Below are 18,053 nucleotides of genomic sequence, written 5' to 3'. Positions count from 1 at the left end.
TGGTATGTATGGTAGGGGTAGTTCAGGCCCTAAAATTATTGAGATCGATATTCGGTTGAATAGGCTAGGGCTGTTTTCCCTGGAGCATCAGAGGCTGAGGGGTGACCTTATAGAGGTTTATAGAATCATGAGAGGCATGGATAGGATACATAGACAAAGTTTTTTCCGTGGGTTGCGGGAGTCCAGAACTAGAGGGCATAGGTTTAAGGTGAGGGGGAAAGATATAAAAGAGACGTAAGGGGCAACTTTTTCATGTAGAGGGTGGTACATGTATAGAATGCGCTGCCAGAGCAAGTAGTGGAAGCAAGTACAATTGCAACATTTAAAAAGCATCTGGATGGTTTTATGAATAGGAAGGGTTTGGAGGTATATGGACCAGGTGCTGGCAGGTGGTACTAGATTGGGTTGGGGTATCTGGTCGGCATGGATGAGTGGGACCAAAGGGTCTGTTTTTGTGCTGTACATCTCTATGATTCGAAGTCCAGAGGACTGCAGGATGTCCAAGGGGAAAATGAGGTGATATTCTTCCAGCTTGTGCTGAGTTTGGCTGGAACACTGAAGCAAGTCTGAGACAATAGATGTTGGCCAGGGAATAGGGTGGTGTGTTAAATTGGCAGGCAACTGAAAGCTTGGGGTCTTTTTTGCAGGAAGAATGTAGATGTTCAATGAAGTGGTCACTCAGTCTATGTTTCATTCCCCCAATGTAGAGGAGAGATCACATTGTAGGCAGTGAATGCAGTGGATTGTGTAAAGTGCAGGTAAAGTGCTGCTTCACCTGGAAGGTATGCTTGGGCCCTTGGATAACCAATTCTGCCTGTGTGTGATGCAAACTTCAAAGAATTATGTACCTGCACCCATTAGGTTGCTCTGCTCTACAACACTAGCCCAAGGCCCTACCATTAAATGTATAAATCTTGCCACATTCCTGATGAACAGCTTTTGCTCGAAATGTCGACTCTCCCTCTCCTTGGATGCTTCCTGACCTGCTGTGCTTTCCCTGCACCACACTTTTGACTCTGATTTCCAGCATCTGGAGTCCTCACTTTCTCCCAAGTCCTGCTCTTGTTTGTTGGATCAAAATGCAATATCTTGCATTGATACAATATATCAAAATTTGGGAATTCGTGTTTTATTTTAGATTTACAATCATTGCAGTTTACTCTGCTGCATGCACATTAGATCTTTTAGGTAGGGACAGGTTTTTGGATGTTTTCTTTCCCACTTAATAACACGTGTACGCTTTGAATTGAAATGAACTACATAACCCAGATGTCACCGCGTCCACTTGGAACCATGTGATTGATGGTGATCATTCCCATTGGCGGCCGGACTCGAACCGGAAACAGTTGCTTGTTTAAGTAACATCGGCGGGGGGTTGACTTCCTTTTTAGTCGCGGCGCCGTCGAGGAAAATGGCGGCGCAGATATCGAAGAAGCGAAAGGTGAGCGGAGGGAATGGGCGCGGCGCGGGAGGGTGAGAATGCTGATCGGGGAAATAGGGAGCGGGCCGAGTGCGGGAGCGGACGCCGAGCGTGAGGGAGGCCGGAGCGAGCGCTGGCGGTGGCGGATGGAGGAGGATGGATCCGGATGGTGTCCCCTTACTCCTGTCTCCTAACATGGCGCCGTCTCTTTTCAGTTCGTGGCGGATGGCATCTTCAAGGCCGAGCTGAACGAGTTCCTGACCCGTGAGTTGGCCGAGGATGGCTACAGTGGTGTGGAGGTGCGAGTCACACCGACTAGGACCGAGATCATCATCTTGGCCACCAGGTAAAAGAAATCGGTCAAATGGATAAGAGCCATTTCTTGTAGCTGTTCCCCCGGAGGGACCTGGTCCTGGCTGGGCCCTGTCTGTGACTGACACACTGTCAACCTCTCTCATCGAATGGTGAAACCAGCAGTTTCTTCACAGCATTGGTGGTGTTGTCCCTGAGAAAGCAGGTTTGTTGGTGACTTGAGCAGATTGCACTCCACTGAGATACTGGTGTAGAGCAGCAATCTGCCATCTATCAGATGTTAAAACTCACAGGTTTTACTCCAGCAGGTTTATTTGGAAGCACTAGCTAGTGTCGTGATGAAGCTACCTAATAAGGAGCAGTGCTTCAAAAGCTATTGCTTCCAAATAAACATGTTGGACTATAACCTGGTGTTGTGATTTTTAACTTTGTACACTCCAGTGCAACACCTGCGCTTTCACATCATGTCAATCAGATGTTCAGCCTTTCTGCCCAGATGCTTCATTTCAAAATTTCACCAATGGCACATGAACTCTGCGTCAGTCAAGATTAATAAAATGGTTTTGAGTGTAGTGCTGGAAAAGCACAGCAGGTCAGGCAGCATCCAAGGAGCAGGAATTTCTGATGAAGGGCTTTTCCCCAAAGTGTAGATTTTCCTGCTCCTCAGATGCTGCCTGACCTGCTATGCTTTTACAGCGCCACACACTCAACTCTCATCTCCAGCATCTGCAGTCCTCACTTTTGCCTAATCAAATGGTTTATCTAGTTTGTCTGTTATTGCTTTTTGTAGGAGCTTATGGACAGACTTGTGTCCCTGCATTACAACAGAGACTGAATTTCCAAAGTGCTTCATCAACTCTTAAGCCGTAAGGCAATGGCCAAAGTAGCCCATTTGTCTCATTGTGTCTACTCTATTTGATAATATCATGGATAAATGATATTCCTTCTCCCTGCTTTTTTACCTTTTTATTCATAGCCCTTAAATCCCTTTGATTAGAAACTTGTTTATCTAAAAATAATTAGTTCAATGAACCCTTAGGGTTTTCAAATCTCTTCACCGTATTCTAACTATGGCCTGACTAGTTGAGCAAGACTTTTTTTGTACTGTTTCTTTTGCTTTCCGTATTGGGACTGGATACTAGCTTTTTGTGGTTTTTACATGGGGAATCCTAATTCTTTCTCTCCCAGCTTTCAGCAGTCTTTCCCCATTCAAATAACTGTCAGTGTGTAACCTCTCTTTCTCACATTATATTACGGTACCTCGGATCACTTGTTTTCTATTAGTAAGGATAAATGAATGGAAAGCTAATATTCTAGTCCCAATGCCATGGACGTGTAATAAGTGGCCTTACGTGCAGTATGTTTATTGAATGTCTTTTGGCAATCTTGATATTTTGTACTTCTTGGTTCCCCTTTATCTGGTGAGGCTCCTTTCGGTCATGGCTGACCATGGGTTGCATCCTTATAGATTTCTGCTTCCCTGAAGTAGCATCGCTTGTGACTGAAGAGACCAGTCCTTGTCACAGAGAACAAGTTTGTATGTGGTCGTTGATCTGCTCAAACTGCTGCATTCCTTCCCTTGTGCCCACTTGTCTGCATCACCTCTTTTCCCCTGGTTTTGAGGTGTTGGTTCAGGGTGCTTCTCCATCTCATATGGTCAGCTGCAAGCCTTTCCCAGAATGCTATCGAGCATCTTCATGTCCCTCATGCAGATGTCCTTGTTGTACAGTCGGGAATGTCCAGTGGATGCCCCTCTTGCCGCATGCAAGCCCTCCATAGAGAATATCTATTAGGGTGCCGCCATTCTCCATGCCGTGGACGTGGCCCAGCCAGTGCCGTCTCTGCTGCCTGAGCAGTGTACATGCTGGGAAGGTCTCTGCAAGATAGGACTGCTGCGTTGGACACTGTCTTGCCAGGATATTCCCAGGTTACTCCAGATATTCCTCAAGTGGAAAGTGTTCAGTCTTCTCTCTTGTCTGGCATGTGTGGTCCATGCTTCACTGCAGTATGGCAGTGTGATTATGATGCAGGCGTTGTAGACTGACATTTTCGTCTTCGTATTCGAGTCGTGAGGAGAGCAAGAATTAAGATTGCTTTCCGTATCCCTCTTACCTACCTGATTGTAACCTCTGCAAAGAACATTAAATTCGTCATGTATGATTTTCCTTCATGATTACTCTGCTTGATTTATTTTATGGTTTTCAAGGCTCTACTATTAGATAATTTATTTAGTATTTTCTAACACTTCCCAGTGTCATGTTAAGCTCACTGGCGTATAATTACCTTGTTTCACTTTTTTTAATAAATAGGTTACATTGGCATTCCGTCATCCTCTGGGTCACTTGCAGAATCTGAAGATTCTTGCTGGGTTACTGCATGTGCATCCACTATCTTTGTAGCTATCGTTTTAAAATCATAGGGTGCAACTCATCAGGTCGAGGGAACTTATGAGCCTTAGCTTTAGGCCCACAAACAACAACTGAATGAGTAAAAAATACAGGTATAGGATTTGCAATACTGCCCTGATCTGAGCACATAAATTGTTTTTTTTCATGTGGTCGAGAAGTACTTAATTCATGAATTAAACTGGTTACCTTTTCTTCGACATTCAGGGTGACTTGGCAGAACCATTTTGCGTGCCATATGTATTCCAATTGCCATTTAATTAGTTTTTGGTACAGATGAAATTGCTGTGCACTCCATTTGAAGATTTTGAGGTTCATCTTGTACTGTGCATTTTGAGATCAGTACCTCAGGTTCTAGTGCATTTAATTATACTACTACTTAACCATCCTGTGTGTCAATATTGTACAGTATTGTGAAAAGAAGCCTCCAGGTTTGATGTTGAAACACTGTGTGGTTGTCTAAAGTTCATTCTCCATACTCCATCTTGCTTGCAAATTTAATTTACATGTTGTTAATATTATAGATTGCTTTATAAACTTAAAATTATTTTGGATCATAGTTCATCAATTTTTGCAGTTGCATATCATTTAAAAATTAAATGGTGGAATTACTGTTCTTGGCAGCTTAACAATCTGAACAGTTCTTAGTTAAATTATTTACTTCACCGTCACATTTTAGAAACAGATATTGATTGTTGCATGAACAATTTACCCAAAGTATAATAACTTCTGAAATGACTTATCAGGACTCAAAATGTGCTGGGTGAGAAAGGTCGCCGAATCCGTGAGCTGACTGCTGTTGTTCAGAAGCGATTTGGTTTCCCAGAGGGGAGTGTTGAGGTAAGCTACATTTATTGGAGGGGGGTGTTCTTTTCATACTCTGTGGCTGTTTTATTTTGTGGCTATGCAAAGGTTGTGTGGGAGCAACAGTCCTGTTTCTCTTTCTCTCTCCATTCTTCCTTACCTGCCCCAGGCCATGGTCACCTTCAGTGATGATGCTTGATGACGAGTCTGATGGGATACGGTTGTGTCAGGATTCTTGATACAGTTGGCACGTTCTGTGCTGCTAGTTTCAGAGCCTAGAACAGTCTGTCCCTTTTTTTGATGACTTAGAGGCATTTGTCTGAGAAGGATTGATAAACATGATAAGCAAAACCTCCTGAGAGAGGACTACTCAAATTTTAGTCTGAAATTTGCCTGCATTTGAGCTTTGTGAAACTCCAGGTATAGTTTGTATAATAAGTCTGTCAAGTGCCACAGTTTTGAATAGTAATTTCCCTGAATTGAATTGCACTTTCCCAGCTGAGCTGGTCTTCTCTTTTTTGAATCTGACTTATTTGGATGCAGGATATTTTGAGATGCTGTGGTTTAAGTCAAAACCAGAAACTGGCCAACAGCGTCCAAGTTGTGAAGTTCCCAGCAACTCAAAGATGCCTTATGTCAGTGTTTCCTCTAATATTGTTTTGGCTGCATGGGCTGCTGAGGTCCATGCATGGCAGCAATTTCCAGAACTTAAGTCTAATTGTTCAGACCCTTGCTATGGCTGCATACTACCACACAGCTCGGGACATGTTGCTTGTTGTACCAAAGTCTAATTGGGAAATACAAAGGACTGGGTTCCAACTAAGCCAAAATTGTAATATTCACCTGTTTGTAACGTTTATGGGGTTATGGCTGTAGTAGCAATGTTAATATTTTCATTTTGTCTGGTTTTTTTTTCACAGCTTTATGCTGAAAAGGTTGCCACTAGAGGGCTTTGTGCTATTGCTCAGGCAGAATCCCTCCGATACAAGTTGTTGGGAGGTCTGGCAGTACGTAGGTAAGCTGAAGGTTTTGATTACCCAAACACTTGTTGTAAATAACGCTACATCAGAATTAAGTGGAATGAGAATTGGAGACTTGAGGCTAAAGATGTCATCAAAATAAACTAATTTTGAGGCAATATGTTTCGAGCATTGTGGCATTTTGCTGAAAGCATTGTGTGAGAAGATATGAATATTACGGTACAAATTTAAAGCAAAACTAATCACTTCAAACTAAAGATAAGCAAGTGTCGCACAAGTTGAAAGTTTGATCACAATACTTTCTCCTGGAAGGTTTACAGAGGAACCTCAATTATCCGAAGGACACGGGCAGGGAGTATTTTGTTCGGTTAATCCAATGCTGGATAACATAGCAAAGCACCGGGACCATGCGATCTTGTTTGGTGAATCTGAAATTGTGTTAATCAAATGCCAGATAATCGAGGTCCCTCTGTGTACTTCGATGTCAAGTCTGAGCCAAATTCTAAACTTAAACTGCAATCCTATGGACTAATCACACCACTTTGTCTTGTAAGTGAAACCTAATACTGAGTTTATTGCCCACATTACAGCACTTAGTTATGGACCATTTTGACATGTTACTGAACTTCAGTGCATTAGTGAAACTTTGTCACTAGCTAAACCAAAATCTGTGGCTTCTTGAGTTTCCCACCCCAGGGTTTGGGATCAGGCTGTGTATTTTCCTCCTTCCCCAGGATTTGGGTAACTTCTTTAAACCTAATTGAGTAGGTTGTGTGATGCCTGAGATCCATGTACAGCTTGTAAAATCAGACTAAACACAGTACAAGTGCTATCAGATTCATATGGTTTCTGCTTCATGCAGTAATTTGAGCAGCTGTATGTGACTTCAGCATCTTTGGGATAGTGAATAGCAGTGAACAGTCAAATTTCTTTTCCTAATCCTTGGCCTGTGAACTGTATTAAAGTATGACAATATGCAGTACAATTTTGCATAATGTTGAACTTGGCTATAATATGTATGTAAGTTAGCTCACTGAGCTGGAAGGTTTTTTCAGATGTTCTGTCACCATTCTAGGCAACATCATCAGTGAGAGCCTCCAGTGATGTTGCATGCTTATCATTAAACTGAGCTACAAATCTTCTCAAAAATCATATCCTGAGTTTTATCTGCATTCATTGGGAACAGTGAGCATTTATGACAGTGTGGTTGAGTTTTTAGTGCAAAGAACTAATTTATGAATTGCCCTATTCCACAACGTGGTTGAAAGCATTTCGGACCTGTTAAATACGCAAACTGCCTGCGTTGCATCTCAGCACCCCATGTGATGCAACCTTTTGAGGACAGACATCCTTTAACTTAAGGAATAGGAAATGCAGGAAATCACTTAAGTTCTTTGTGACAAACCCCACCTGATGGATGATAGGCTTTGAGTCATTTTGGCAAGGTCATAATGCTTAACAGGAACGATCTGTGAGCAGCTCACTTCCACTGTGGGGTCTCCGTTCAAGTCCCTTGTGGAAAGATGCAAAATATGCTGCACGTGACAGATTTAAGAGACAAACTAATTGCTTTGAACTCAGCAAATGAGTTGGTCACTTGGTACTGCTGCTTTGTTTTCTAAGTATGTGAATGGGGAGAGAAAGGCATTCTATATGAAAAGAAAAATTAAACTCATTTAGAATAAATATGCTAGTCAATGCTGTGCCCGGTGGTTTCTTTTCAGACTCTCATCACCCTGATGATGATTTTTATCAGATGTTCAGAGGCTTTTTGGGTTGCTATTAAGCTGAAGACCTAAAAATACACTTCCCCCTCTTCCATAGAGCCTGTTACGGTGTTCTTCGCTTCATTATGGAAAGTGGAGCCAAAGGCTGTGAGGTGGTGGTTTCTGGAAAACTCCGAGGCCAGAGAGCCAAGTCCATGAAATTTGTTGATGGGCTGATGATCCACAGTGGTGACCCGGTGAACTACTATGTGGATACAGCTGTACGGCACGTACTGCTAAGACAGGGTGAGTGAGGAGTTTATATTCAAGTTATCCTTGCTCAAATGCATCGGAAAAGGGTTTCATTGCTTTAGCATGTCTAATATCTTGTTTAAGTGCACTTCGTTTGTGTGCATCTGCTGAGTAATTGTGATTAGATGTTGTGGCTGGGACATCAGTCCAGCTCCAATCTACTCACTTTCAATCTGTAGGAGACAGCAGTGCCAGTTTTCTTCTCTGCTGTTTCAACCACTCATTCAGCTGTTTGAAATGGTTGAGTAAGCAGCCAGCCCTTCTAATAGTGCCTTTAATACTGCTTTATGCAACATATTTAAATTGATGTTTTAGTGCTATACTTGATGGTTTCAGATCTATTCTGTTCTAAAGGTGATTTTCTTCGTCTGCAGGTGTATTGGGCATTAAAGTTAAGATCATGCTGCCATGGGACCCAAGTGGTAAAATTGGACCCAAGAAACCTCTGCCTGATCATGTCAGCATTGTTGAGCCCAAGGAGGAGATCTTGCCAACTACACCTATTTCGGAACAGAAGGGAGGCAAACCAGAGCAACCTGTGATCCAGCAGCCAGGGCCAGTTCCGACTGCATAATTGGTATATTTTCTTCTACTCTAACTATGTCTATTAACATCTTTATTAAGTCAAGTCTGAGCAGAAATTTCGAGCTTCTCTTTGTATGGGATGATGATTAGAAACACTACTTTTGTCTTTCATTTTAAATTGGATAGACTATCTTTTGAGATTTTGTTTGCAATTTGTTATCTTTGCTTCCGGTTGGAGGCATGCTTCCCGGTTGGTTACCATTAAAGTGGTTATGGATTAAACTTCGTTTGAGAATTGGATTCCCTAAAGTAGGTTGATTCTGAATTTAATAATTCGGGTTGTTCATGAGTTCACTTTATTGGTCAAAATGACCATGAAATCTGAGACAAAAGTAAATTGCTGGAGAGACTCCAGGTAAGGCAGTGTCTGTGGAGAGAAAGCAGAGTTAATATTTTGGATCCAGTATCCTTCAGAACAGAACACTACACCTCTGTAGTAGTTTTCTGAAAAAGGGGCACTGGACCTGAAATGCTAAACTTTTCTGGATTGTGGATGTTCACACTAATGGATATTTTGCAAGCATTTGTTCCAAGCAACTGGAGTTTAGATTCTTGGATTTTCATATGATGGTTGACCAGTTAAGTATTTTAGAATTTGCCAATTTTTGTTTTCCAATGTAACTAGCTTGTTAATGTACGATTCATCAGCTCTTCCCTCTTTGAAGTAGGGAAAGGATTACCTTAGGGTTTAATTTCAGAAATGTGTTTGTAAGAATTGGTAATGGTGTTTTCCTAGCCTCCACAGCCCAAGGTTGATGTGAGGCAAGTGAACTCTTCTCATTTGGCATCTTGCTGATTTTGTTTTTAAAAATTGCTCCTTCAGTGATGATGATTGATGACGAGTCTGATGGGATTCGACCTGTCTCAGGGTTCTTGATCCAGTTGGCATGTTCTGTGCTTCTGAATTTTGGATCCTGGCTGGTGTCCCTTCTATTGATGACTTTGAGGCATTTGTCTGAGAAGGTTGATAATGCATCTAACTTATTAGTTTTCTTTGCACCTAATTCGTGCTTTTTGTCTCCACAGGTATACCAGCATCGAAGAACAATATCTAATTTTGTGTATATGTTCAAATAAAACAAAGGGAAAAAAGTTGCTTGTTTCATGTGAAGTGTTGCATGTTCCCAGACAACCTGCAAATAGTAAGGCTGTGCTTAGTCCCATAAAGTCTAAAATTTGCTGTTCAGTGTTGCGTCATAACTGCATAACTTGTCCTGATGTCAGTGGAAGCTCATTTGATAACACCCTTACCTTTTAAATTAGTGATTTGTGTTCAAATGCTTTCCATGAATTTTTCTATTCTGGGAAGACTTTATTTGCATATACACGATTTGGAGTAGAAATGCTATTACACTGCACTGGAATGAAATTTGTAAATAGTGGTATGGGCGTGTGTTCAACACTACAGGGGAAAGTTGCATTGATTCCCTGTGAAGAACAGTGATTATTCTGACAGATTTATAGTGTCAAAATTTCTGCTGACTTCACCTTTCCTGTATTTTTTTTACAGCCTTGATTTGATCCAACCATAAATGAAAAAGCTGTCCTTGAGCTGAGCGTAATTGCCCTTGCCACACTGGTAACTGCCACCTTGGTGTTATGAAGGAATCTTGGCAAAAGTGTAATCATGGAGAAACTCCACTGATTAGAAATTTAGCCAAACTGAAAGAAGTCTGTTGCAGTTTAAGGCGAATCACCTGACTCCATAGATACCCTTGGGACAGTATCTTAGTCCTAGTCCTCTTCAGCTGATAAATCAACTATCTTCTCTCCATCTCATGGTCAAAAGTAGGGATGTTTACTGATTGCAATATACAGTACTGTTTGCAGCTGTTTACTGATACTGAAGCAAACCACATCCATATGCAGCAAGATGTCAATAACATTTAGTGGACAGAAGTTCAAATCCAACCATGTGGCTGGTGGAGTTTGAATTTCATAAAATCTGGAATTGAAGGATAGTTTCAGGCATGATGACTATGAACATATTATTGATGTTTGAAATTCTGTTCTTAATGGATGATGTCCAAATTGATGATCCTGTGGTTAGCTCTAATTTCTGCCTTTGAAATGGCCCTAGGAAACCATTTAGTTCACAGGTAATTGGGAATGGATAACAAATGGGAAGCAAGTAATGTTCATAACATGTGCCTGGCCATGACCATCTTTGTGAGAATCTAATAAGCTTCCCTTGATATCTAATACTACTGTCGCCAAATCTTTTTGTTATTTATGAGCCTCACTTCCTAGGCACTAGATGCTAAAACCATTCATGAGTGGACTAGTTAAGGAATATTATGGCTCCAAGCCTCCTCTGATTCTGAAATGGGTTTTACTCAGCAGTTCAAGAATCAAGGGGAATCATTGTGTGAGATGGCGTACAAATTTAAAGCAAACAAATCACTTCAAACCAAAGATAAGCCAGTGTAGTACAAGTTGGAAGTTTTGATCACAATACTTCATCCTGGAAGGTTTACAAAGGAACTTCAATTATCCGAAGGACACAGGCAGAGAGTACTTTGCTCGGTTAATCCAATGCTGGATAACATAGCTGAGCACTGGGACCTTGTGATCTTGTTTGACAAGATGACTGGCAGAGGCATGTGACTTTAATCCTTAATGAGATGCTTAAAGACTAGTTGGTATGTAGGATTAGTAATGTAACCATGCAATAGCGTCTACTAGCTGAAGCCCAACTGGACTTCACATGGACATCACATTTTTCAATGTTAACGCCATTTGAAGTAAGTGGAGCATAAGACTAATAGGGTATGCTAATGGAAGTGGATATCCTAACCAATATGACCTGAGCTTCGGGAACTCCATTTAAGTAAAGACAGTTGCATAGTCTCACTCAGGACATATCCTGAACAGAGGGACTCTAGGTCAGTCCACAGCAAAACCCCAAAACAAAGCCAAGCCTCAACCAAACAGCTAAAATTTTCTCCTTCCCGGCCAGCAAGCCATTGTAGTTGCTGTTATGTGATCTCGAGCAAGAATGACCTATTAGACCTGAATTGAGTATGTGAACTCAGGCTAGTGTTCAGGAGAGTATATTCCAGCAAAATCAGCCCACCTCTAGTTAGTGTTTGCTGACATCCAAATCCAAACTAATTAAAATATACATCTGGTTAAATGGTCTCTGGTTCTAATGGATGTTGATACTAGTATGGCTGTTCAAGTGATTATGGAACCAGTCTTAAACAAAATTCACTCTGAAGTCCAACAGTTATGTTTGTGTAAAACCTATACCAGGGAGCCTTCACAGGTTGTTAACTTATTAATCTACTCATCTACATTTTCATCCAAGTCATTTATATAAATCTCATGCAGCAGAGGTTCCAGTACGCACTCCTGCATACAAGTTGGAATATTGTGTAGCCAAGTACCAAATGCCAGACTTGCGTCCCACGGGCAGATATGCTACCGGTGGAGCTGCCACCAGAAGAGTTCATTTCGGTCATTGCTGGTAATATCAGATTATGGAGGTAAAAAGATTTGGTCCTGGCAAAACTAAAGCTAATAGGGAAAGGGCTATCACAACCAGATTTGAAACAGTACAGGCCAGCATTTAATTATGGGGAGCAAGGATGATTGTTCCAAGCAATGGTGGCAGTTAGCTACTGACTGAATTCCACCATGGCCAGCCAGGGGTTTCCCAAAATGAAGATGTTTGTGACCTGATGGCCAGGATTGGATAAAAAAATAGCCACGGTGGTGGGGCAGTGCTAAGGAGGAAAAAACTTAACTGTTAGCAGCTCTTTCACGTTTGTGGGAATAGCTGGGTAGACCCTGGGCTCAGTTAGACCATGCAGGTCCTCTCGTGGGCTCTATGTACTTAGTCATTGTGGACTCCCACTCAAACTGGTTGAATGTGCATAGAGTTCTATGAACCTCAACTTAAGCTACAAATCTTCTCGCAATGTGCATAGAGTTCAATCGTCAAATACAAGGATGGCAGTAGAAAAGCTGCAAATATCTTTTGCAACACACAGGCTTCCAGAAGTGTTGGCCATTGAAAATGGGCCATTGTTTACCAGCAGTGAATTCAAGTATTTCCTACAGTTGAATGGCATTTGACATAAAAAGACAGCCTCATACCATCTATGGTTCAATAGTCTGGCAGAAAAAGTTGCCCAAACTTTGAAGTTGGGCTTAAAGAACAGCCTAGGCCTTCACTCAAGATTGGTTTCTATTTGATTATTGAACTATTCCTCATGCAATTGCAGGGTTAGCAATAGAGGAGTTCGTAATGGGGAGAAGACTCCACACCAGGTTGAAACTGACTTCTCTGGATCTGGCAGGGGTGGGGGAATGATATGAGCAATGTCAATACTGGGCACAAGACTCAGCAACAGAGGCAATTTACTGCAGGGGATGAAGTTTGGTGCTGAAACCACTGAAATGGTCCGGTACAGGTCAGAGGCATGGTCCACAGGAGGTCAGGTCCTGTGACGTACAAAGTACAAGTGAGTGAGGTGGTCCTGAACAGGCATGTGGACCACATGAAAGCTGCAAACTGGCAAGCAGGGCAGGAGCAATAGAAACCTGGCCCCACAGAACAGCCAGAAAGGCTGTTGGAACCCATGGGTTTTTCCCTTCCAGCATCACTGAAACCTCAAGAGTCTGAGATGGACACGGGCAGATATTGCAGCCTTGTTACCTTTACCACCAAATAAAGGGACAACATTTTTTGAGACACTTCAGCTGCAAGAGGTGTGTTACAATCTGGTACATGCCACCTACATCCAAGGCTGAGTTGAAGGAACCGGACCTGTACGAAAATGCCCCAGGAGGGGCTCCGACAAAAAGGACAGATGTACATTCCTGGACTTTATAATTTTTCCATGTTCTGTGCGTGTAGGTGGGAAACACTGTGAAAGACAATTGGTATACAAATATTTATTCAATTTCTCATCAAAGGGCAAAGCTGCATGATGAAATAAGTGAAGGGGAGGGCAGGGATTAAATCAAAATAGAGTTGGAGGGGGGGAATACAACACCACTCCTGGCCATGCCCACCTCTTACTGAACATCTTGAGGGTGTTAATAGACACCATGTGCTCCTTCTCCAGAGACACCCAGGTACAGACATAACCATGGAAGAGGGGCAGGCAATCGGCTATAACAACCCCCTCCACAGCCCACTGTAGACCTGTTTATGACCAGTTTGGTCAGGCCCAGGAGCAGACCACTGAGGAGATACTCTCACTTACTCTCCTCCTGCACTGGGTGCCCAAAGATCAGGAGCGTGGGGCTGAAGTGCAACCAAAAATGGAGGAAAACGTTCTTAAGAAATTCAAAAAGGGAGTGCAAACATCCACACCCAATATATACACTGGTCAAATAATATAGCTAGTTTGTTAACTGGTATTCCTTGTTATTGAGGACTGATTTTTAAACTGTCTGATCTACACAGTCAATGTGTTTCAGTTGTAACTCCGTTCTCATTAGGGAACTGTTGTTTCACTGGCTGGTTACAGACTGTGTGTCACTCTTTTCTCTTTTACTTTGAGAAAAGGACAATGCTTATTTTGTGGCAGGACTTAGCCTTGCACTTTTGGGTTTTTTTTTGTTTTTTGCAATTGATTTCATTTTTTGGTGTTTGGACTGAGCCCCTGTGAGAAAATACATCTTTCCAAATGAGCTATTTCTGTCTGGCTAGGCCTGGGCCTTTGCCGGTGGACTAGGCCTCTGTAAAGACTGAGCACCTGTGTGTGTGTGTTGGGAGGTGAGTATTTGATGCGTACTGGAGTGGACTCTGCCTTCGGGAGTGGATGAAACCCCTGTGAGTTAACTGCAGCTTCACAGTGTACTGTGTTCCTGTGAGTGGGCCTGGTTCTCTATGGATGGATCAGGTCTCTGTGGAGAATGAACACCTGTGTGTATGCTACAGGGTGTGCATTTTGCTGCCTGTTAGAGTGGACTCTGTCTTTAGGGCGGGGACTTTGCCTTGGTACTGGAAACTGTATTCTGAGGATTTTGTGAATTCTGTTACTGTGTGCGGAGTTTGTAATCAATTGTGTTGAGTGCAGGCCAGAGTGGGCTAGCTAGTATGTGGAGCTGCCAGGAATGGGAGGTTCAATGTCTGGCCTTGGGTGGGGGGAGGATAGTCTGTTAATATGCAGGGTGGCTGGGAGCTAGGCAGCTGACAGTGTGCCCGTGGGAAAGTTGGTCAGGGGAGGGGCAGCCAGTATACGGTCTGGCTGGGGTCCAGAGGGTTGATGACTGGCCTGGAGGAAAGCGGGCGGGCAGGCAGGAGCCTGTCAGTACGCGGGGTGTGTGGGGCCAGGCAACTGGTAGCATCCTTACAGGAAAGGCAGTATAGGACAGGCCGGTCAGTATGCAGGGAAGCTGAGCCAGGCGGCCAATGGCAGCCAGTAGGAAGGCCGACCGGAGGGGAAGAACCAGTCAGTACGCAGGGAGGCTGTGAGCTGGACAGCCAAAGGCTGCTCCATAGGAATGCTGACCAGGAGAAATGGCTAGTCAGTATGTGGGGCGACTGGGAGCTGTGTTGTCGACGACCAGCCTGGAGGAAAGCAGGTCAGTCCTTATTCCTGATAAAGGGCTTTTGGCCGAAACGTCGATTTCGAAGCTACTTGGATGCTGCCTGAACTAGTGTGCTCTTCCAGCACCACTAATCCAGATTCTGGTTTCCAGCATCTGCAGTCATTGTTTTTACCTTGTCAAATTATTTAGTCGTACCTTGGATGTATAATCATTAAGTCTTTAATATGCATTTTGAAATCTGTTCCAACAACTTGCCCACCACTGTGGTCAGGCTCGCCGGTCTATAGTTCCCTGGTTTGTCTTTACTGCCCTCCTTAAACAATGGCACCAGGTTTGCCAACCTCCAGTCTTCCAGCACCTCACCTGTGACTATCGATAATACAAATATCTCAGCTAAAGTCCCAGCAATCACTTCTCTAGCTTCCTACAGAGTTCTCGGGTACACCTGATCAGGTCCTGGGGATTTATCTACCTTTAACTGTTTCAGGGCATCCAGCACTTCCTCCTCTGTAATCTGGACGTTTTGCAAGATGTCACTATTTATTTTCTGAAGAAGGGCTGATGCCCGAAACGTCGATTCTCCTGTTCCTTGGATGCTGCCTGACCTGCTGCGCTTTTTCAGCAACACATTTTCAGCATCCAATTCCCTACAGTCTATATCTTCCATATCCTTTTCCACAGTAAATACTGATGCAAAATATTCATTTAGTATCTCCCCCCTTTTCTGTGGCTCCACACAAAGGCCGCCTTGCCGATCTTTGAAGGGCCCTATTCTCTCCCTAGTTACCCTTTTCCCCACATTGAAGTTACCTGTCCATTCCACCAACTTGTCAATCCTTTGTCAATAGTTGAATATTGTTGGTCGACTGCAAAGCTCCCAATTTTTATATCACCCACAACTCTGTGGAAACCAGTTCAAGGAGGTTCTAATACATACATCTCAATCATTAATTTATATATATAAGCAAGGGTCCCAAAACCATCCCTAGGGAACTCCACTCCAACCTTTCCTCCAGTGTAAAATATATCCATTATCCATTACACTTTGTTTAGTATCTCTCAGCAAATATTGCCTCCATGTTGCTACTGTCCTGTTTATTCCATGAGTTGTAACCTTTTTCTCGATTCTGTTGTACTGTATCTTGTAAGTCCATGTACACTACATCCACAGCATTACCTGTTAATTAACTGTTATCGCTTCAAAAAACTGCAGTAACTTAATTAAACATGATTTTCCCATAGGAAATCTATGCTGACTCTTCTGGGGTAAGTGATAAGTTGGTAACAAATCTCACTCTGTTCTTGCAGTTGCAAATCCCAGTCCGAGGTGAAATCCAGCAAGTGTGACAGAGTCCCTGAAATTGATATTCTGGTTATGTAATGTGTCACCAATTCATCGTACTCTGAATACTTCTCCAGACATTCCATCAAACCAGAAAAACGTTTCCAGGTGGTTCTGTGTAATGGTTCAACAAGACAATTCTCATAGTTTAGTGGTCACCTCCCAGTTAAAACAGGCTGTTTTTGTATTAGGCCTGTTTTCCATATAATTTTCCACATAAGTCTCCAACTGCTCATTGTCATGTCCAGTTAACCCTTAATAATGAACCCTTAAAGTTCTGGTTTGAAGACATTTTTGAAGCTACCTCTACACCCTGTTCTTTATCAACTTTAAGTACCAACAGATTATCCACTATTTCCTCTTTTACTAATTTTAAACATTCCAGAGTTTCAGTCTTCAGTCACCATGGCTTCAGCAGCATCTCAAGTAAAGACAGATGCAAAGTATTAGTTTAAAATTTCAGTTATGACCCCCGCCTCAATGTGTAACACCATGTTTTTGTGTGTGTCCCAAATCCTTGAGTTTTTACAAGCCTTTTCCTAACCTTTGGGATTCCCTTTTATGTTAGCTGCTAGGATTTATTTCCAGGATCCCTCTTTTCATAACATTCCCAGCTGACTTTAATAACCAATACTTTGTTTTAAACTACCAAATGCCACTTCATGCATTATAATATTGCCTAATTCTGAGCCCATGCTCACTCACAACTTGTAATATGTTTTCTTGTAGTCACCTGTGGGAGATGAGCAACGTTGGATGGCCAGTACATTTTATTGCCTGTCCCTAGTCACTCTTGAAAAGGTGGTGGTGAGCTGCCTTTTTGAAACGTTACATCCATGTGCTGTAGGCTATAAAATTATTGATAATCTTTTTAAAGGTTACGTTCCTGTCTCTTTGTGTGTCTTAATACTTTTTCTGTGCCATTGTTGTTCTCAGAAGTTTTTTTCTATTACGCAAGGCTTTTCTTGCCTTGTTTCAATTAATCGTGCTGAACATAGGAAGGCCATTTGGTCCTTCAGGTCAAAGCTAGTCTTTGAAAAAGCTGCATAATTAACACTCCTCCCTCCCCCCACCTCCCAATCCTTCATCATTGCATCACAATCTTTTCGTTTTCAGCCACTTATCCAGTTCTCTTCTGAAAGTTCATAGTTTGTCCACCACAGCTGCTTAGATACTTAAATGGTGTTTCATTCTGCATTATGAATTTACATATTAAAAACTCAGCCCAATTTATTATTGTCAATTTAATCACTTTTGAAAGTTTCCTTATTTAAATGCAAAATTTATTCTGTACATTAGAACTTTCTTGCACTAGTTTCTAAGTGACAAGATTTTCAAAATATTGTTTTTAGTCATACCATATTATTACTGTTAAAGATGATCTGACTTTGTATGTGTGTCCAAGGGATTTTTAAATCCCCTGTAAAGGAAATAATGAGTAATGCATTGAAAAAAATGCAAGTTGACGATCAAGCAGATAAAGTGGATGTGATTATAATGAGTATGGTTTGTTTATTTAAAAGAGTGAATATAGAATGGATTCCAATGTTGGTTCCACAGTAGGATAGCACAGCAATCTACCCTTGCTGCTCTTAAGGCAATGTACCTGCAGACTATTTTTAACTTGCAGTTTTTAAAATGTGTAAACTGACACATGAATTGCTGATTTATCCTACA

At 42.2% G+C, this 18,053-nt stretch overlaps 1 protein-coding gene and 2 non-coding genes across 3 annotated transcripts; all 3 read left to right on the top strand.

Moving 5' to 3' along the window:
- The first annotated feature begins 1,306 nt into the window (after nt 1-1,306).
- On the top strand, nt 1,307-9,710 carry rps3 (ribosomal protein S3). Its single transcript, XM_072577088.1, has 7 exons — nt 1,307-1,441; nt 1,636-1,766; nt 4,884-4,977; nt 5,862-5,956; nt 7,746-7,933; nt 8,314-8,516; nt 9,551-9,710. The coding sequence occupies exons 1-6, from the start codon at nt 1,412-1,414 to the stop codon at nt 8,511-8,513; spliced, it is 738 nt and encodes a 245-aa protein (XP_072433189.1). The 5' UTR covers nt 1,307-1,411; the 3' UTR covers nt 8,514-8,516; nt 9,551-9,710.
- On the top strand, nt 5,122-5,269 carry LOC140481717 (small nucleolar RNA SNORD15). The gene has a single exon (XR_011961591.1). It is a non-coding gene; the product is annotated as a small nucleolar RNA SNORD15 (small nucleolar RNA).
- LOC140481718 (small nucleolar RNA SNORD15) lies at nt 9,342-9,488 on the top strand. The gene has a single exon (XR_011961592.1). It is a non-coding gene; the product is annotated as a small nucleolar RNA SNORD15 (small nucleolar RNA).
- Nucleotides 9,711-18,053: the final 8,343 nt, after the last annotated feature.

Source organism: Chiloscyllium punctatum, chromosome 9 (assembly GCF_047496795.1).
Source record: "Chiloscyllium punctatum isolate Juve2018m chromosome 9, sChiPun1.3, whole genome shotgun sequence".
Taxonomy (NCBI): Eukaryota; Metazoa; Chordata; class Chondrichthyes; order Orectolobiformes; family Hemiscylliidae; genus Chiloscyllium; species Chiloscyllium punctatum.
The sequence above is the reverse complement of the archived record's forward strand: the minus strand, read 5'-3'. Positions and strand labels throughout refer to the sequence as shown.